This window comes from Lolium rigidum, chromosome 3, assembly GCF_022539505.1.
Source record: "Lolium rigidum isolate FL_2022 chromosome 3, APGP_CSIRO_Lrig_0.1, whole genome shotgun sequence".
NCBI classification, from domain to species: Eukaryota; Viridiplantae; Streptophyta; class Magnoliopsida; order Poales; family Poaceae; genus Lolium; species Lolium rigidum.
Window position 1 is genome coordinate 361,562,767 of NC_061510.1, and position 21,285 is coordinate 361,584,051.

General features: G+C 44.0%; 2 protein-coding genes across 2 annotated transcripts; one reads left to right on the forward strand and one right to left on the reverse strand.

Annotated features, from left to right (window-relative positions):
* The first annotated feature begins 945 nt into the window (after positions 1-945).
* LOC124700425 (ras-related protein RAB1BV) lies at positions 946-4,705 on the forward strand. The gene is made up of 8 exons (XM_047232557.1): positions 946-1,228; positions 2,546-2,618; positions 2,762-2,862; positions 2,949-3,014; positions 3,106-3,203; positions 4,054-4,116; positions 4,195-4,287; positions 4,364-4,705. The coding sequence occupies exons 1-8, from the start codon at positions 1,156-1,158 to the stop codon at positions 4,439-4,441; spliced, it is 645 nt and encodes a 214-aa protein (XP_047088513.1). The 5' UTR covers positions 946-1,155; the 3' UTR covers positions 4,442-4,705.
* Positions 4,706-6,535: 1,830 nt separating this feature from the next.
* Positions 6,536-7,171, reverse strand: LOC124700426 (zinc finger protein ZAT11-like). The gene has a single exon (XM_047232558.1). It carries the CDS (start codon positions 7,169-7,171, stop codon positions 6,536-6,538), a length of 636 nt encoding a protein of 211 aa, XP_047088514.1.
* Positions 7,172-21,285: the final 14,114 nt, after the last annotated feature.

Below are 21,285 nucleotides of genomic sequence, written 5' to 3' on the forward strand. Positions count from 1 at the left end.
TTTGATTTTTTTTTCTGCTAAGGATAAACCATCCACGTCCGGTTCAGATTGGTTTTTTTTAGTTAAAACTTTGGCCCAACCGTCTTTAGGATAACCATCCACAACTATGAGGCGTGAGCTAGCAAATGATTTAGTGCTCAATTAGGATCAATATACGCACAGGCGTGATTGGGAAACAATCTGGGTAGAAATATACCCTTCGGGCACCCAGGCTGTGTCACCATTCATGGCCGCCAACAGATTGTTGTCCAACGCGAGGGCGCCGGCGATGGTGGCTGAGAGTGCCACGACACCTTGCGTCTCTTCAGCCGGTCGCTAGTGGTGCGGACGATGAGGCACGAACGATACATGTATAGATGTGTCGTCTGGGACGATGCAGGTACATATGTAGGTACAGAGGTGTTGTCGGGACGATGTACGCGTGCTCGCCGGCGGTGAGAATCAGAACGACGTCGACCGGCAAAATGGAGAACCGCGGTTCCTAAATCTCGCTAGGGCTTGCGCCGATAGATGCGGGGATTCCTCCCCTTCGTCCCTGCACGTATGAAATAAAACCAAAGTTTGGTTGGTTTTCTTTTGTCAAACCAGATGAGAAGCAAAACCGGTTTGATTCTCAACAATCTAGCAATTTCGCAATAAAAAATAAATACTTCCGTTTTGGGTCACGTGTTGTGTTTTGACAAACGTATCTAAAATTATAATGGTACTAGGTAAATACACATTTTAGTGGTGTGTTTTAGCAAAGACCGAAAAATAACGTTGTCCTCTAGCAAATTTTCCTTTGTATTTCATCATTTTTTGTCAGTATTTTCATGATAAACTACGAAATCCAACAACAACAACAACAAAAAAACTAGGAAAATTTCGGAGTTGCTGCAAGCAAAAAAGCAAGCGTCACAATCATGACCAAAATAGCCCCTCCTCTGCTCGCTGGAAATAAACAACTCCCGTTCCTACGATACCATCTCCCCTCAGATCCCCTAGTACCCCTTCCTTGATTCGATTCGATTCCCCGCATCGACCGGTACAAATTCGGCGCTTCTTCCCCCGCTCCCGCCCACCAATGTTTCTTTGATCTTCCCGCTCGCTCGTGATCACCTCACACTCATCTCCCTCGTCAGCTAGCCGCCGCTAGGATCGGGGCGGGACAGCGCGATGGCTGCGCCGCCGGCCAGGGCCCGCGCCGACTACGACTACCTCATCAAGCTCCTCCTCATCGGCGACAGCGGTGAGTTGCCTCCTGCCGCCCTGCTTTCGCTCTTGTGTTTGGTTCGTGCGGCTGCGGCTGCGGGTTCGCGTGAGAGGCAATGGCTGGGCAAATACTAGTTGTGTGTATATTGGCTTGCTACGTTTGTTCGGTTAGAAGTAGGAAGCATTTGGCTTGGTTGCTTGTAAGTTTCAGGTGGATGAACTGGTCGTGTCGGTAGCTGCAGCCTGCTTGCAGTCTGTGTTTAGTTTGCTGCAGCCTGCATACAATCTCTGATTAGTTTGCTGCAGCCGATTTGTAAAAAATCATTGGTCTAACAATCACTGGTGTGGCATTGGCAAAGCCACTGACGCGAGGAAGTCACCAGTATGCTACTTCTTAGTTTCTTGCTGGATGCTGGATTGGCGAGGGGGCGCTCTGGAAAGCTTGAAACTGCAGGCCTACAGGTTCGAGCCTTTAGGGTCAACTGAGGAGGCTGAGTACTACTGTCTATCTGAGTGGATGTAGTTTAGTTTGTGCTCTTTTCATTCAGGTGATGGATGTTTGGTTTCTTGTCTTCACAACACTGTTGCTATGAATGTTCAGGGTGTTCGTACTTCATAAGATGGTATCCCCATTCGATTACTATAACCTTCCTTTGGGCGTACATGATATCTATTGCCCATTGGTGTGTTTCTTTGCATAGTTGAAGGAACCTCTGAGAACGGGTGCCTTCGATCTTCGGCAAATACAGTTGATTCATGCTTTACCAAAGGCATCATCTGATAAATGCGGCTAGCTGACACCGGACTGTCTAAGCATGTGTACATGCATACAATAGTTCATTTAGTTAGATGCCCTACGTCGTTGAATATCTGGAAGAGTCCAGAAGTGTGAATGGAAAAAAATATAAGGGTCCTGTAAAAACTTTGCTCAGCTGTCTTTAGGTTTTAATCCTTTTTGGAGATAGTTGGTTGCATATGAGACCCACATTATGTGGCAGTGCCAGGAAAAACTCGGAGATCAAATACTCGGGTATAATGTGCTTTAGATATAAAAATGACACTCCCTCGGGTATCAATTAATATGAATCGGAGGGAGTATTTAATATTGGTGTGATGGTCCGTTTGTGCTCTATTTGAAAAGCTGGTGTATGGTTTCAATTTCTCTAGGTAACATATGAGTCTGGCTGAATATGTATTATGAAGTATAATGGTAGATATGCCAGTTTTAGTATGTCTCCATGCTTCTCTTCGTGACTTTTTGAATCCTGTATTAGTAGCTTGCAACGTATTTTTTCACAACATTCTTTTGCCAATACCCTGATAGGAAATATTCCGTTTATTTTCTTGCATCTAGGTGTTGGCAAGAGTTGCCTCCTCCTACGGTTCTCTGATGGTTCCTTCACTACTAGTTTTATCACTACAATCGGGTATGTTTTGTGTCCAAAATGATTATTTTACGGATTCCTAGTTTCAGAAATCATTTGATGTTCTTGTTTTACTCGACGCTGATATCCTTCTCAAATATTTTTCACTGTCTTCCCTGTTCATATCAAATCATTCATATGTGCAGTATTGACTTCAAGATAAGAACAATTGAACTAGATGGCAAGCGCATTAAGTTGCAAATTTGGGATACAGCCGGTCAAGAGCGATTCAGGACTATCACGACAGGTTTGACGTTTGTTTCAGTTTGTGCTGGACTAGGTCTGTGAAGCTTATATGAAACCCTTTCTCAAATGAAGTGATTTTTTTATCAGCATACTACCGGGGAGCCATGGGTATCTTGCTTGTTTATGACGTCACAGACGAGTCATCTTTCAACAGTACTGTCCTTCAGTTCATTCGTTGACAATGTAGATAAATTTACCAAAGTTTCTTTTGTATATTGACAACCGACTATTTTTTAACATACAGACATACGGAACTGGATACGCAACATCGAGCAACATGCGTCTGATAATGTGAACAAAATTTTGATAGGCAACAAGGCTGATATGGATGAAAGTAAAAGGGTACTGATCTAGGCATCCTCCCTCTCCATGTTATTTGCTTTTCTTGGTGTCTACTCCCTCTTGAATAGATGACATTTTGAAATTATACCTCAACCAACATGCATGTAGAAAAAATATATTTCTCCCTATTAGGCTGCTTGTTGCCATTGGAAGTCGTGTGTTACTATAGTGTAGCAAATGGCATTGGTAATAGAAAATGTTAGGAGTATGCAAGGTAAAATTATATGTATAGTTATCTCAAAATGGTAGAATAACATGCATTCAGGAACTTAGTATGACTGAGAATGACTTCTGTTCGGATTTTGGTACAATGACATGCATTCAGGAACAAAATATGAACTAAATATTCTGGAAAGAAGCAAAAAGTGTATTTGGCACATGCGCACCAGTGCTCCTGGTTTTAAAAAATCATATTTTTTGGATTTCAAAAAAATTGAAATTAAATACCCACATATATATAAACATTCCGAAGGTATGGTAGAAATTTTGGAGAAAAATGTGTTGTACTTTCTATTTTGAGCTATACAAAAAAGACAAATTTCTGACAAATATCTACCCCTATATGTAGCCAAAATTTGTTTTTTCCTGTAGCTCAAAATACAATGCAATTTCTACCGAAACTTCACACGAATATTCAGGACATATGCATGTATTCATGGAATAAATGTGACGATTTTTTTTGAAACACAAATGTATAGTTTCTAAATATTTTGCAAACTGAGAGCACTGGTGCTCATGTGCACCAAATCTGCTTCCGGAAAGAAGGGAGTAATATTTAGTAGCCCTCATGCTGTTGTCCATTTGATATTAGTAGCCCACTTGTTCAATCCTTAGTCAATTGTTATTGCAGGCTGTTTCTACTGCAAAGGGACAAGCACTGGCCGACGAATATGGCATCCAGTTCTTTGAAACTGTAAGTTATTGTGCTGAAGGTTTGATAATTTCACTAATAAAATTTCTTCAATTTCACTGTGTGCTCTGTATCTCGCAGAGTGCCAAGACAAACCTTAATGTGGAGCAAGTTTTCTTTTCCATTGCCCGAGATATTAAGCAGAGACTTGCTGAGACTGATTCCAAGCCTGAGGTATAATCATACAGAGGATTTTGTTGATGGTTATTTGAAATTTGTTCAGATATGAAAACAATGTTGGTGCTTATAGGACCGGACAATCAAGATTAACAAGACAGAAGGTTCTGACAATCCAGAAGCCTCGAAATCTGCTTGCTGCGGCTCGTGATGAATACGTGGACTTGACTATCATGAACTATTTTAACTTCATGTGTTTACTACTGTCTGCTTGTTATTATAGGAATGTCGAGAAGATAACTATGATGTGACTTTTCTTTTACTTTTGCCACCTTAAATTCGTCGCAGCAGCAACTATTACTTTTAATGTAGTTTTTATAGTTTCTAGGGGTTAATGTTGTATTGTGATCGTAAGATTTTACATCTAATTTCTGCTGTGTAGTCAATTTGTGTAATTGCTTTTTCAGGCTTTCAATGTACTGTGCTACATTGCAATACACTGTTTACTTTATGACAGAACGCTTTGTGCTATCTGTGTTGTAGTCGAATGATGCGGTAGAGAAGAATGGTCTCCATGCCCGCCATTTTTCAGTGAATGTTCAATGACTATAATTGTTTCTGACAAACGGAGTTAATTTAAACACCCTTTTCTACAAACATGCCAACTGTGAAACACAAACATTTAGCTTGCTCTTATGAACTACTGTAAACTTTAGTTTTCCTGTATTGTTCCCGCTGTTTCTGTTCTGTTTGGTTTGTCATAATTTTTTAGAAAGTCTCTTTGAACTGCTGAAGATATTGATGGGCAGCAATGCTTCCTTTTGAGTTCAATTTTCGTTCTGGCTTCATTTGTTGGGAATACAGAAGTTACATGTTTTCATATTGCTACAAACAGAATGGCTGAATGTGCTGTGCTTTTTTTTCACTTGGTTGTAATCCACTTTGAAATGTTTGTCCTTTAACTTCGTTTCTGAAGATATGCTAGCCGTCAGTAGAATCTTGAAATCTGCTGCGTCTCGTGATGAAAACTGGATGACTATCATGAACTGTTCTAACTCATGTGTTTTATTATTTGCTTGTGTTCTCTTACATTCCTTGCAGCAGCAACTATTACTTTTTGGTGCAGCTTTTGCAATTTTGTGGTTTATTGCAAGTTGTCATCACGAGAAACATCTACTTTCTAATGTATTCAAATCTAGGTAATCGCATTTTCATTTTTAAAATGTTTTGATTGCTACATTTGGGACAATCGGTTAACTCCATGGCAGAACGCAGTGTGATATCTTGAGGTGCGGTAGGCCGGTAGCCATGCTCAACTTTTTTTTTGCTAAGGTTCCTTGTCTAATGAGAAAGCTTTTCCTCATGACACCACCGTTCGATGAATGTTGAGTGAATACAATTAAGATTAATTTTGTGGAATATAGTAAATTTAAATAGAGCCTGCGTGAGCTGTAAAATAACATGGAGATTGCAAGAAATACAACAATGCCGGCGACCATACTGCGATAAAATCATGCAAAGTTAGCTCTGCTCGTGCCTTGTAGATGGAGGGTAAAAGTTCGTCTTAGGTTGTCAATGAAAAATGCGCCCCACCTGGCCACCTGAATGATGAACCCATGTATGCGTGTGTGCACTTGAATGATCCCATGTACTCCTATAGACCTTTTTTTTTTCCTGTATTCTTTCCGTAGTATGTTTACGTTTAGTGTGAAGTGTCCATGAGAACAAGTTCTTATAAAATGTTTTTGAACTGCTGTAGATGTTGATGGAAATGAGTGTTTTTTTTTAAAAGTTGAGTCCTCATCCCGTTTCATAGCCTGGACTTGGGAATTCCATGTTGTGACGTTGGCAGCGGGGTGCAAGCAGGATGGGTTGACTGCGCTGTGTCTTTCTTTACTTTGGTTGTAATCCATTTTGAAATGTCTGTCCTTTGACTTTGTTCCAGAAAAAAGTTGAGACTTTCTCAACAGTGTGAACAGAACTATTTTAAAGTCTGCTTAGTTTCTAGATGAGCATCATCATGGTAAGATGACAATATCACACGCGTTATGGACATGAAATGGCCTCCGAGAAGGAAAGACGGCCGTAACCAGTAAATTTCATGAAGTATTATTTACAACAAGGAAATACAAGAGTTGACGTTTACTTTGTTTAGTTTAGACCAGCTAGCCTATGAACAGGGAGGGGATCCCAAAATCTAGAAACCGTAACAGGTTGAGGGAAAGAGGGCCAAAAAATCAATGGAACAACAGCAAAAGAAAATCAATGAAACAGTAGCAAGAAACATGAGCAGCTTTGGAAATGCTCAAAGCGTGCAGTCTAGCATGGCGAGCGCCTTATGTACACCCTGCCCGGCGGTGGCGGTGGCGCCGGCGCCGGCGAGCCTCGCCACGCTCCTGCACTTGGCGCAGTTCTCCGACGGCGTCAGGTTCAGGTCCAGGCAGATCCCTCCGGCGTCGCCGCACGAGGCCGCCCCGGGCGCCGCCTTGCCGGCCTCGGCCTCGACGCGGTGCCGGCGCATGTGGCCGCCCAGCGCCTGCCCGACGGCGAACTCGAGTCCGCAGACGGGGCACTCGTGCGCCCTCGGCCTGGCCGGCTGCCGCAGCGGCGGCGGCAGAGGCGTAACCGTCTTGCGGCCGAGGCATAGCGCGGCCCTGTCGTCGCCGTCGCCGAGCGCGGGGTGCTGCTGCTGGAGGTGCAGCCGGGGGCGCTTGTGGCTGGCGCGGTGTCCCCCGAGGGCCTGGAACGTCGGGAACTGGCGGCTGCACGTCTTGCACTCGAACACGCGGCCGCTCGTCGCCCTCGGCGCCGCCTGCGCGCCGCCAACGGCGCCGAGCTGGTAGCGCTGGTGGTGCTGCGCCAGGAGCATGAGCATGCGGGCCGTGTCCATGCTGCCCATCTCCGCCGCCATGTCCCAGACGCTCCTGCTCCTCTTGCTCATGGCTGAGATGGCCGTCGACTTGATCGCTGCCCGGCGCGCCGGCTAGACGGCAAGTACACCTGATGATCAAAAGTCAGCCGTGCGCGCGCTACCCGATTGTTGATCACTTTTCAGGCTTCAGCTGCACTTCGTAATGCGTATGTGGCTCTGGGTCATGGCCGATGGCTGCTTATGTAGTGTTCGCAACTCGGGGGTTTGGTGCACGCACGACTAGTAGCGCGCGGGCAGTGGCTAGCATGTTTTTGTTGGGTGTTCGAATAAATGTTCGTACGTAGTGATGGCTTCTAGATGTGGACGTGTGAACTTGTACTTTTCCGATCCAGGAGTTTGACCAAGCGGTATGCATGGGATCGAGAAGATTAGTTACGACGACGAAGACGACGTAGGAGCACGTACGTTGTAGTACTACCACGTACCGATGGATCGGCGTTCAATCTTGTCAGGTGACTCTAGCTAGTTGGCTAGTCCAGTCAACATGTGTGTGTTTCTAGTAAGCCGATCGAGAGCTGACTTATGTTCTAGAGAGGCTGGCATCTGGAGATAGCGCAGTGCAGACAAGCCAACCCACCCGGCCCGGCCAATCGATCCATGGCCGTGCGTGGCCTTCGGCGCCATCGAGAATGGAACCAAAGTTGTGTAGGTCGGCACACCAACCCAACACGACGTCGAAGCATGTTAACGCCAAGCTGCATGGCGCTGAATTTTTTAAACTAAAGGCTAGCCCATCTTTAAATTAACAAAACCATCAACATGCCAGAAATACAACGGCACGAACATAAACTGAGATAACAGCTAGAGATACAAACACATCATGTGATGAGGAGCTAAAGCCTAAAACGAGAGAAGAACAAGCAGAACAAGGCAATGCTCTGAACTACAAGTTATAGAAGTTAAGCCCGAGAATTCAGCTAAACACCGGTGGTTCAATCAAGCACGGCAATGCCACTCGGAGGAACTGCGCCAAATTGGACTAGAATCACCACTAAGCAACCTAGCTCGCAAGGACAACCAACACCGAGGGAACTAGCTAGTTGCGCTAATGAGAACACGAAACTCAAGAGTTCAAAGGGGAAAACTTAGTGACAACGCATCCATAAAAGGGGAACGACACTCTGGAGTGTCGTCATTGTGCCAAGCACATGGTAGAGTTGTACATTGAGTTTACTGAAGCTTGAGCACCCACCCCAAGGAGCCTACGCCTTTGAACAAACAACTGAGATAGCAACCAACTGCTGAAACACCAGTAGCCCTCGTGCCAGGCACCAACTCCGACAACCACCTAGTCTCAAGAGTGGCCGCGCAAAACAAAGGCATATCGTTTATAAAAAAACGATCTCAACTTGACCCAGGGCATCGGCGAATAGGGATTTCAAGGAGAAACTTGAAGAAATCGCAAGTCAATAGGGCAGCAGACAGTGCCCAAGGGAAAGCAACCAGCAACAAGATGTGTGTCTTGGCCACGCCTCCAAGCCTTGCGGTGCTTTTGCGAACACACCATCAAATTCGTTGGCGTCCTTGCTAGCAAAAATACCAAGCGGACACCGGTCCAATCTTGCAAGCACCACCCTCGCAAAACAATGATGGCCATCCGACCTTGGAGAGGTCAGTATTGAGTGCACCGCCCCTACGGTCGTCGAATCAGGGTGGAGGGGGGAACACATCAAGGCCTCCCCACCTTCCACGAACCCCAAGCTCGCCCTAGACCGGCTTCGCCACGAGAAGAAACCGAGATGGGAGGTAGAGGGCCACCGCCGACGGCCACCAGGAGATCTCGCGCGCCATGGTCAGTACCAACCCCAAGCTAGATCCAAACTTTGATACCACCCCAAACTCCCCCGCACAGGCTAGCCCTGACCAAAAGGAAGGGCAAGCGGAGCAGTGCCACCGGCAGACCGGCGCCGAAACGGAGTGGCGAACGCCATCGACCACCAGGGAGCATGAGAAGGCATCAACCGGTCCGATGTGTGGGTGGGTGGGAAGGGGGCACCGGGAGAAGCCCTGCCGCCACCATCAGCCGTACAGTGGGAAGGGAGGAGGAGGAGGGGAGGAGTTGTTAGATTTGTCAAAAATAAATAAAGAAGAAAGTCCACTTTTGGTCCTTGAATTCTAGTGAAAGTTCACTTTTGGTCCTAAAACTTCCGTCTGGTTTAAAATGAACCTTGAACTCTCAGAATCGTTCACTTTTAGTCCTTACCCCGATTAAGCTAGGCAAATATCTACCATAGGTGCCCAAAAACTCAAGGTAACGGTGCAAGGGTAGAGAGACGGGACGATGTTGATAAGCAAACAAGGAGACATTTGTGGCGCAACGCTTCACGTGAATTAGAGGGGAGAGAAATCAAGCGAGAGACTGGTTCAGGGACCCAAAGGTTTCGTTGTTTTTTGCATTGTGACGTTTGATTTAACATCTCGGTTAGTTTGGGCTTGATCTGGTTCTAAACCAATTTGGTTGGTTCCCTATTTTATTCTTTCCACGCCAGTAATTTGCTCAACTCAACTGCAAAGGGGTGAAAAATGAACTATTATGAGAGTTCAAGGTTCATTCTAGACTAAAAATAAATTTTGGGATCGAAAGTGAACTTTTCCAAGAGTTCAAGGATGAGAATTGGACTTTGGTACGTGCATAGTCGCGAGTGACGTTGGTACGTGCGCATGCGTGGCGTTCTTGCTTTGGCTGTTGAGCACACGTATGCTTTACTTCTCCGTCCGCGCCGTGCGCGCGACGATCTCGACCGTGCTGCCAAAGCGAGCCCGGCCAAGTCGCTTCAGGGCAGGCTGCATTCCTTGCAAGGGTTTCAGTGTTTCACACCCCGGTTTGGTGTACGTCACTCTATTCCTCTTTCTCCCGTGGCCTTAATTTTTTTCAGGTCACAAATATTAATTGGGTAGACCAAACATCGACACGACTCGATTCCATCGTCTAGAAACGACCGACCTATTCAATCGAGGCCCGGCGTTACAAATCCGTAGCAGTCTGGGGTTAATGTTGATTCATCATCAATCAACGGCTGCTACTTAGCTGCAGACATTCTGACAGGAACTGGATCGATCGAGAGCTAGGTGTGTGCTCAACACGTCTGTGGCTGCTGACTGCTAGCAGCGGTTTGGTACTTGGACGTTTGACCGGCAAGGTTCATGCTTATTAGGAATTCTTTTGATATAATTGAACTCCGGTCCCAGTAGTATTCTGTTTGAGCATCTAATGACGAGCTATCTGCGAACGAGAAGCTTAACTAATACGGAGTATATTCGCAGCAGCCCATAGAGTCAAATGTCTTGCATAATAGCTTTGTCTCTGATTAATTAGGCTTGTATTAGAACAGAACAAGCTACTTATTGACTAATCTGGCCAATTAACATGTAGAGTAGAAGAGAAACAGAGCGGGATGGATAATAGAGAGATGAACTATCAGCTAGGGCTGCACGGTTTGTTGACGCATAAAGGAGTGACAACTCCTGATGCACATATCGTCGTTAGGTAGCTATGGTGCAGTCCTGGTCTTGGCGGCAAATTAAACGATTTGATTTGACTATATAGTACCGGCTAATCATATCGGAATGAAAAAGGGCTCGACCATTGCGTTGAGGTTCATAAGTTCCGCAGATGTATGTACGCATTTTGTGGTGGTTTGGCTGGTTGTGCTGCCTTTCTTCACATACATTAGGCACGTTTCTAATTATGCGAGCACGACTAATCACGTGTTTTAGGTGTTTCTATGTCCAAAACTAAACAAAGAAACTAAAATGGTAGGTAGGTTATGCATATCCGAAAAGAAGGCCCTTTTTCTTCAATTCGTACAGGTGTGCTGTTGGATACGATTTTCCTCTGTCAACAAAGCATGTAATCTTGAGGTGGAATTCAAAATCTTAATTTTTTTACGTATAGAACGACGCTAGCATTGGATGCATGACTCATGCTCTCAAGAATTTCCTTTTTTACAATTAATACCATGATAGCGAGGTAGAGGTACATAAGCTGAATTCTAAAACAAACGAGGAGCACTAGTGGAAAAGAGGCCTTTCGTCCCACCCTTTAGTCCCCGTTTTGAACCAAACCGGGACCAATAGGGGTATTGGTCCCGGTTCATCATGAAAACCCTTTAGTCCCGGTTCGTTTGGACCCTTTAGTCCGGTTGGTAATACAAACCGGACTAAAAGGTGGTCTATGGGGCAAAATCCTTTAGTCCCGGTTCGTATTACCAACCGGGACTAGAGTCTACCTTTAGTCCCGGTTCGTATTACCAACCGGGACTAAATGGTTTTTGCCTCCACATGCACCTCCACACCCCCCCGTGGATCGCCTTTTTAACACTGTAAAATAGAAAAGAAAATGATACAAAATTCAAAAAATAAAATGTTTTCGGATTCTTGTATGTTATGCAACCTACTATTAGGGAAAATTAATAAATTTGAATTTTCACTTATTTTGCAAAAATGTTTTGGAAAATGGTAAAACCGCAATAACTTTTGCGTACGACGTCGAAAAAAACGTATAATATATCAAAAAAATCCTGGGAAAAAGTTACATCCGAATTCACCCGGGTTTACCCGGTTAGCCAATTTTTAGATTCTCAAAATTCCAAATGAAAATATGAAAGCAGGAAGATTTTAGTTTTTGCCAGAAATTCGGAATTTTATTTTTTAAATTTTTTTAAAATAATAATTACATCATGCATAAAGATTACTATTACTTAACCATAAAGTTAGCCAATTTTTTAGATTTTCAAATTTTCAAGTTTGGCAAAAAAATATTAAAAAATAATAAATTTTAAAAAAATTATAATACAGATTTAAAAAATTATAATTATAATACCATTACCACAACATGTACGTTATTAGTTTTGTTTATTAAAATAATTATTTGGAATTCGAATAATAAATAAGTGTGACATCGACCAACATGTTAATAGGATTGATATGATACTAGTATCACAACATGCGCGCGAAGCACTTGGAAGCGGGATGGGAAAGGAACTTGGAAGTTAAGCGTGCTTAGTCTTTGGAGTAGTGGGAGGATGGGTGACCGAGCGGGAAGTTGGACCACGAGTAAGTAATTTGACTAGACATTAAGGGTAGTTAGAGATTAAATGGAGTTAGAAACTAAACTAGTTAAATAACTGAAATACTAGAAATTCTGAAAAAATAGGAAAAAAAAGAGGAGCGAAAAATAATTGGGAACCAAATAGATAAAAAAAAATAACGAAATAACTTTTAGTCCCGGTTCGTGTTACAAACCGGGACTAAAGGGTTTTTTGCTCGACGCGCGCCAGCAGCCCACGTGGCGGGACCTTTAGTCCCGGTTTGTTTTACAACCGGGACTAAAGGGGGACCTTTAGTCCCGCCTAATTCGTCCCGGTTTGGAAACCGGGACTAAAGGCCCAAATGAACCGGGCCTATAGCCCCGTTTTCCACTAGTGGAGGTTAACCTTTTCTTTTTCGATGATACAATCTGTACTTTCTAAAAACAGATGAAGAAAAATAATATAGTTACCAAACCACAAATCTGTAAATACCATAATTTAAACCGCAATGCAAAAACTACCATCTGACTTAGAGTATTATAGAGACATTCATTTAAAGGATGCAAGAATCTCATAGAGCTGAACTTGCTAGGTAACCGTCTTAATGGTGAGATACCATAACGACCCTAGCATATATAGGATGCATGACTCATGCTTGCAGGAGTCCTAGTGTCACCAACCATCTTCATTTGTCGCCGCACATTCTACCTTCTCAACAGAAACATCGCGCGCGAGCACTGACTAGTGAGTACTACCATATGTGCGTATATGTGGTGGTCAGAACCAGATCTTGGACAGTTGGACTCGACCGGACTAATGAACAACTCATACTGACGACTCAGCGTTCGGCAGCACAACTTTCCGGCACGATTCAGCAGACGTGTTCATCGTACGTTGAATGTTATCAGGGCTAGCTATAGATTACGATCGAGCTAGAACATGCATGCTTGTATAAGCCCTTCTCGCAAGCTAGGTCCTGCACGATCTTCGCCGTCCGCAAAAGTCAGCTCGGCTTATTTTATCGTGCGACTTTTGGATTGGTTAGTGGCTCAGGTGTCGGCGTTTCTGTTTTGATGAGGACATCCCTACCTCACTACTACCTCCGTTATTACCAACTGAAGATGAACCTGCTGTGAAGCTCAAGTCCAATGAAGTCAGGATTGGACCAATGACACGAGCTCGTGCGAAGCTACTTAAACAATATGTGAACTTGTTCCTAAACGATACCTTGATTGATGAGAACTTTATACTACCTAAGTCCTATTACTTATGTATCATCGGGTATGAAGAGGAGACAAGCATCGCACGAGGAGGAGAGGAGCAGCTGGACGTGAAGATGGACGTGAAGCTGGACAAGGAGCTGGACATGAAGATATCTCATGGACGCGCGAGGGAGGAGCGGGAGGAATGCGCGAGAGGAGAAGAAGAAGTCCATGCCGGTCCAGCGCCCGGTCAGACCAGCCCCCACGCCGGGCCGCCCGGTCCATGGTCCGGTCAACCGGCCGCCAACCGGCCGCCAACCGGAGGGAGTGCATCGTACCGGGCAGAAACCGGAAACTTCGCAGTTTCCCGGTTGCCGCCCGGTTGACCGGACCACAGATCGGCCCGCCCGGTCCACAGCCCGGTTGACCGGATTCCAGACCGGACCAGTCCGAGTCTGTCTCGACCAGATCTATTCTGGGTCGGTTATTCTTGTATCTTTTCGACCAGAACTCGTCCCGGACACCTATATAAGTGCCCGGGACGCCCCCTAGCTGCTTTAGACCACGTTTAAGATAAACCCTAGTTCTTAGTTGTTTGCTCTAGCAAAACTATTGAATCCCTACACCATATTGCTTGATATTGTGTAGATCCTGAAAAAGTCTTGTGTGATCTGCTGTTCCATTGGGAATTAGACGGTTGCAACTTACCGCTTCGTGGTCGGCGGCTACGTGCGCAAGTGTGTGGAGTTGCGAATATCTTGCGGGGTTGAGAGCCGTTGCATTGGCGACAGGGACCAATCGAGAGATCTCGTTGCGTCATACAGGTTATCATCCACTTCATCGTCGTGTTTCTCCGCTGCCATCACCCCGTGATCATCATCACCACCGTTGCTTACTGAGAAGATCGGGCCACCCCATATCATCTTGGTATCAGATTTCCAGTTTTTCTCGGTAAGCCATCCACAATCCACCCCATAGTTGAGTTGTGAGTGTTTTCCTATCCAGAAAAAGCCATAAAAAAATATTAGGGTTAGGGTTTGCCATAGCCTTAGATTGCACTAATTTCAAGTTTTAGTTGCTTTTCGTAGTTGTTTTTGCGTATCTTTTTCTTTCCATCTAGTATTGTTAGGGTTTGTGTTTTCTCTATCATCTAGTTTATCATAGTGAGTCAGTTTTGCTACTCCGAGTCCACATAGCGTACAGTGTGCTTGTTCCCAACCATAGACACAGCCTTTTGATATAACGTGACTAGGAACTTCCCCAGAAGAGACTAGTTTTACCGCTCGACAGGCTGCTCGTTAGGTTATCGGTGCTTTGCATATTTCTGTTGGCCGTGTTATCAGGAGTTGAGTCATAAAATCAAAAAAAAAACAAAAAAAGAGAAAATTGAAAAGCAGCAAAAAGAGCTACATAGCTGCGTGTGTTACAAAAAAAAAATGAAGTGCTAGTTGAATCAAGTGAAAGGCCTAAGTTTTCTTTACTACACCCGTAGTTGAGCAATCTTGTGTCTGTCTCGTTGAGCTTCGCTAGTGTCTCTCAAGTGCATTGCAACTTTTCCCACATATAGTTGCATTGCTCCATTATATCGCCTTGTGTGAGTATCATTGGTTGTCTACGATCAGCGCTAGAGCTTGTTATTGGTGCAAATAGGTAGCCTACCTATAGCCCCACATATACCCTGCTCTGTCGTGTGATTTGTTTTTATACCCTTGATATTCGCTTCGCTACATCTGTGCACTAGTTGTTACTACAAGTGGTAAGCAACACTAATTTACTGTGGAACGGTAAGATTTCCTTTTCTTATCAGTTTTGAGTGAGTTGCGAGAGTACCACCATATATTTTTGATTTAGTGCACTAATCTCCTAACGATGTCTGCTAGTGATCATAAAATTGTTAACCAGGAAAACAAGAGTGCTGCAGATATCATCACATGGAGGGAGTGTGAGGCTCTTCGTAATGAGATGCGACGTGAATTCCGCGCTCAGGACGAGGTGCTTAATGGGAAGATTGATGAGATTTCCCAAAAGCTGGATGCTACTCATGTGACCGTCACTACCATGCAAGATCAAATGACGGATGTACAACGTAATCTTGCTGATTTGCGCTTAGCTGTTGAGAATTTGACCGCGCAACAACAATAAGACGATGACGAAGATCCTGAGCTTCAAGATGACGCACACAATGCTCGTGATGCGCCACGTGGTAATCATCCTCGCGGTTGGGCTCCACTTGGTCGCAATGGTCGTGGACAAGATGAGGAAGATGGCTTGGGTAAGCCCAAGTTTTCTATACCCAAGTTTGAAGGAGGAGCTGACGTTGAAGAATACCTCACTTGGGAGCTGAAGATTGAGAAGTTGTGGAACTTACATCCACATTATACTGAAGACCGGAAGATCAAGCTTGCTTCTTCTGAGTTTGATGGCTACGCTTTGCGTTGGTGGGATGCTTTTGTTCGTAATCGCGAAGAGGATGGTGACCAGCCTATACGCACATGGCGTGCCATGAAGGAGGCAATGACTTCTCGCTTTGTGCCTACAAATTACTTGCGGAATATATATGATAAGCCGACTCTATTGAGACAAGGTGTGAAGACTGTGGATGAATACTACATGGAGATGGAGATGCTTATGCAGCGTGGCCGTGTCCGTGAGTCTCTTGAGATGACAATGCAGCGTTTCCTCAACGGTTTGAAGTATGATATCAAAGGCATTGTTCGTCACTACAGCTACACCAATATGAATCAATTGTTACATCATGCAAGAGAAGCTGAATCATAATTGGCTGATGAAGCAAAGGTCAAAGGTCGAGCTACAGGAGGTGGGCGTTTCACACCCCGCACGGCACCATCTTCAGTGCCGGCGCCTTCGACGCGCTCCGCACCTTACTCTACTCCGCCTAGTAAACCGGTCTCCAATGTGTCTAACACAAAGAAGTCCGAATCTGCTACAAGTACGAGTGGCTCTAATGTGTCTACTGCGCGTAACCGTGATATGGTTTGTCATACATGTGGTGGCAAGGGTCACTTCAAGAGAGATTGTCCTAACCGCAAAGTCATGGTTATCAATGAGGACAATGAATACGAGAGTGGAGATGATGTTGATCCTAATGCTCCAGAAGATGATGACTATGACACTGATGGTGAAGATGCATATCCGTCTGATGCTCGCACCATTGTTGTGTCGCAGCGTGCTCTTAATGTGTTGCCTAGTGCATCTACTCAGTGCTGCAATTTGTTCCAAACAAAGGCTTTAGTTGGTCCTGACAAGGCTTGCAAGGTCATTATTGATGGCGGAAGTTGCCGCAATTTAGCAAGCAAAGAGTTATGTACCAAGCTGAAGTTGAAGTATCTACCGCACCCGCATCCATACTATATTCAGTGGTTGAGCGACAATGGTGAGATGAAGGTAAACCACATGGTGCGTGTTGAATTTGCTATTGGACCGTATAAGGATTGCATTGATTTTGATGTTGTTCCTATGACGGTGTGTCACCTACTATTGGGAGGGCCTTGGCTCTATGACCGTTCTGTGCAACACAATGGCCATGCTAATGATGGAGATATGCCCAAGAGGCAATAATAAAGTGTTTATTATAATATCTTTATGTTTATGATAAATGTTTACATACCATGCTATAATTGTATTAACCGAAATATTGATACATGTGTGTTATGTAAACAACAAAGAGTCCCTAGTAAGCCTCTTGTATAACTAGCTTGTTGATTAATAGATGATCATGGTTTCGTGATCATGAACATTGGATGTTGTTAATAACAAGGTTATATCATTGGATGAATGATATAATGGACACACACCCAAATAAGCGTAGCATGAGATCAAGTCATTAAGTTCAACTTGCTATAAGCTTTCGATACATAGTTACCTAGTCCTTCGACCATGAGATCATGTAAATCACTTATGCTTGGAAGGGTACTTTGATTACATCAAACGCCACTCGCGTAAATGGGTGGTTATAAAGGTGGGATTAGGTATTCGGAAAGTATGAGTTGAGGCATATGGATCAACGAGTGGGATTTGTCCATCCCGATGACGGATAGATATACTCCGGGCCCTCTCGGTGGAATGTCGTCTAATTAGCTTGCAAGCATATGAATGGTTCATAAGAGACCACATACCACGGTACGAGTAAAGAGTACTTGTCATGAGACGAGGTTGAACAAGGTATAGAGATACCGATGATCAAACCTCGGACAAGTAAAATATCGCGTGACAAAGGGAATCGGTATCGTATGTTTATGGTTCATTCGATCACTAAGTCATCGCTGAATGTGTGGGAGCCATTATGGATCTCCGTGTCCCGCTATTGGTTATTGATCGGAGAAGAGTCTCGATCATGTCTGCATAGTTCACGAACCGTAGGGTGACACACTTAAGGTTCGATGTTGTTTAAGTAGATATGGAATATGAGATGGAGACCGAATGTTGTTCGGAGTCTCGGATGGGATCCAGGACATCACGAGGAGGTCCGGAATGGTCCGGAGAATAAGATTCATATAAGGGAAGTCGTCTTCCGAGGTTCGGGAAAAATATCGGTATTTTGACCGAAGCTTCTAGAAGGTTCTAGTGGGCCACCGATGGGCCCACCACCTCGGGAGGGGCCACATGGGCCGAAATGGTGCTGCCTAGCCTAAATGGGCTGGGCGCACCATGCTAACCAGCCCAACCCCAAGCAAGCTTGAGGGACAAGTTTCCCATAACTTAAGGGCTAAGTTTCCCCGAAACTTGAGGGTCAAGTTTGCCCTTTTTGTGGGCCGGCCCAAGGAGGAAAAGTAAGGGCCAAGGCATCCCATGGCTGCTCCCTCCCCTATATAAAGAGGGGACAAGCAAGGGTGCTAGGTGTTGAAGAACCAAGAAACCCTAGTCACCATCCTCTCTCTGTCCTTGCTCCTGTACCGGCTTGGCGAAGCCCTGCAGGAAATCTTCTCCACCACCACCACCACGCCGTCGTGCTGTTGGGATTTCGAGAAGGATCTACTACATCCGCTGCCCGCTGGAACGGGGAGAGGACGTCTTCATCGACACCGTACGTGTGACCGAGTACGGAGGTGCTGCCCGCTTGCGGCACTAGAAGGACTACATCTCGAACTTGAGTTCGGCAAGAGTACGACTACATCAACAACGAGATCTAATCTCGTAGGCTTTGGAAATCTTCGAGGGTTAGTCTCACATATAAATCTCGTTGCTCCGATCTTGTAGATTAGATCTTGGGTGTTCCATAGATTAGATCTTGGATTTATTCGTCTTGCGGTAGGAAATTTTTTGTTTTCTATGCTACGAACCCCATCAGTGGTATCAGAGCCATGTCTATGCATAGATCTGTTGCACGAGTAGAACACAATGTTTTTGTGGGCGTTGATGCTTTTGTTGCTTTAGTTTGTGTACTTTGCATCTTGCGGGATGGTGGGATGAAGCGGCCCGGGCTAACTTTACATGACCGCGTCTCATGAGACTTGCTCCACGCTTGACATGCAACTTGTATTGCATAAGTGGCTTTGCGGGTGTCTGTCTCTCCCACCATAGTGAAGATCCAATTTACTCTTTCTATTGACAACACTAGTATCACCGTTGTGGTTCATGTTCGTAGGTAGATTGGATCTTACTCGAAAACCCTAAACCACGTAAAATATGCAAACCAAATTAGAGGCGTCTAACTTGTTTTTGCAGGGTTTGGTGATGTGATATGGCCATGATGCGATGATGATTATATTTGATGTATGAGATGTTCATTATTGTATTATGGCAACCGGCAGGAGCCTAATGGTTGTCTTTAAATTTGTTAAGACCTGCGTGTCTATTCATCATGTAATAGCTTTATTTCAAGTAGTTGTTATAGTAGCTATAAGTGATGGACAACCATGAAGCGGTGCCATGGACCTTGGTGCAATGCTGGTAATGATGGAGATCATGCTCGTGTGCTTTGGAGATGGAGATCAAAAGCACAAGAAGAAAGGCCATATCATATCACATATTATGAATTGCATGTGATGTTAATCCTTTATGCATCTTATCTTGCTTAGATCGCGACGGTAGCATTATAAGATGATCCCTCACATTAATATCAAGATAATAAAATGTTCTCCCCTCGTATGCACCGTTGCTACAGTTCGTCGTCTCGAAGCATCTCGTGATGATCGGATGTGATAGATTCTACGTTCACATACAACGGGTGTAAGCCATGTTGCACACGCGGAATACTTGGGTTTGCTTGACGAGCCTAGCATGTACAGACATGGCCTCGGGACAATGGAAACCGAAAGGTTGAACACGAGTCATATGGATGATATGATCAACATGTTGATGTTCACCATTGAAGCTACATCATCTCACGTGATGATCGGTTTTGGTGTAGTGGATGTGGATCGTGTACCACTTAATAACTATGAGGGATGTTGTATTAAGTGGGAGTTCATTAGTAATTAGATTAAAACATGAACTAATTATCATGAACATAGTCTGAATAGTATTATGGATTAAGTTTGTAGAATTGGCATCCGTTATCTACCATGCGCTAGTCTTGTAATTAAGATTGAAATACTGTTAAGTCTGACAAGTAACTTTACGGACTGGTACCGTATTGTTAAAGAATCAAGATATGATTAAGTCCTAATGCAAACTTTTAGTAAACCTCACATTGATGATTCAAAGAACAAGGGTTTCAATTAGTACCTAGAATCATCTTGTCTCCGTGAAACTTGAAGTTCAAATCTGTTTGAAAAGTAAGGAGCTGAAAATTTTGTTTTCAGAAATAAGCGAGGTATAAGATATATGTGATATCTAAGACCTTATTGCAAGATGATAGAATATAATCCAGTGAGACTACATAAACTCATAAGTTTTATGGGAATGTACGAAGGTTGAAGACGCCAGGCGTCCCAATCCTCCAACTAAGTTGGGCACTAACGATATTCGCATATCCATGAAGTGATCGTCCTTAGCATGCACCGTTGCTAAGACTCGTCGTTTCGAAGCATCACGTGATGATCGGGTGTGATAGATTCTACGTGTGCATACAACGGGTACAAGCCAGGTTTGCACATGCGAATGCTAAGGTTAAACTTTACGAGCCTAGCATGTACAGACATGGTCTCGGAAAGTCGTCATGATTTGATGGATAAAATTATGAGTGAAATTGTTCATCACATTAAAAGGTTACTAATAGTGAAATCTGGAACACTTGTCATGTGATGACCAACTTCAAAGTAAGAACCTCGAGGTTATTGGTATTTGACCAATGGACCTAAAAGTTATTGAAGGTGAAGTGTTATTCTGAATAATGAGGAAAGCTAAAAGAGAAACTACAAAAGATATTTTGGCGAGAAAGAAAGAAAAAGACTAGAAAGTCTAGCTCAGGTGTATATAGATGATATACATGTTATGGATGTATTCCTTGATTGGTCACATAATAAAATTCTTGGGTATTTGTACCAGATTGGTTGGTATGAGATGTCATACAATACAACGGAATACAAGAATACGATGGCCTAAGTGACTGATAAGAAATACGGTAATAATGCACGTCTGGAACATAATAAAGTGTTATTATGTTTTGTCGTTGGCATTCTACCTAGCCCTTAGAATTTATAATAAAGAACTTAATAAATTGTTATTTTGCTCTGGTCAAATGAAAACAATGAGTTGTTCAAATTATGACATTACTCCATGTACGATGGATAAGTTATTATAAATCTTAATGGTGAAAAACACATACATAACACTGACGCTAAAATGCCATAAGGCAAATGATTTGAATTTCACTTATTTGTGGAACCGCCATTTAGGTCATGTTAGAGAGGAACGCATGAAAGAACTCCATGCAAATGGATTTTTGGAGTCATTTGATTTTTGAATCGTTTGGCGCTTGCAAATCTTT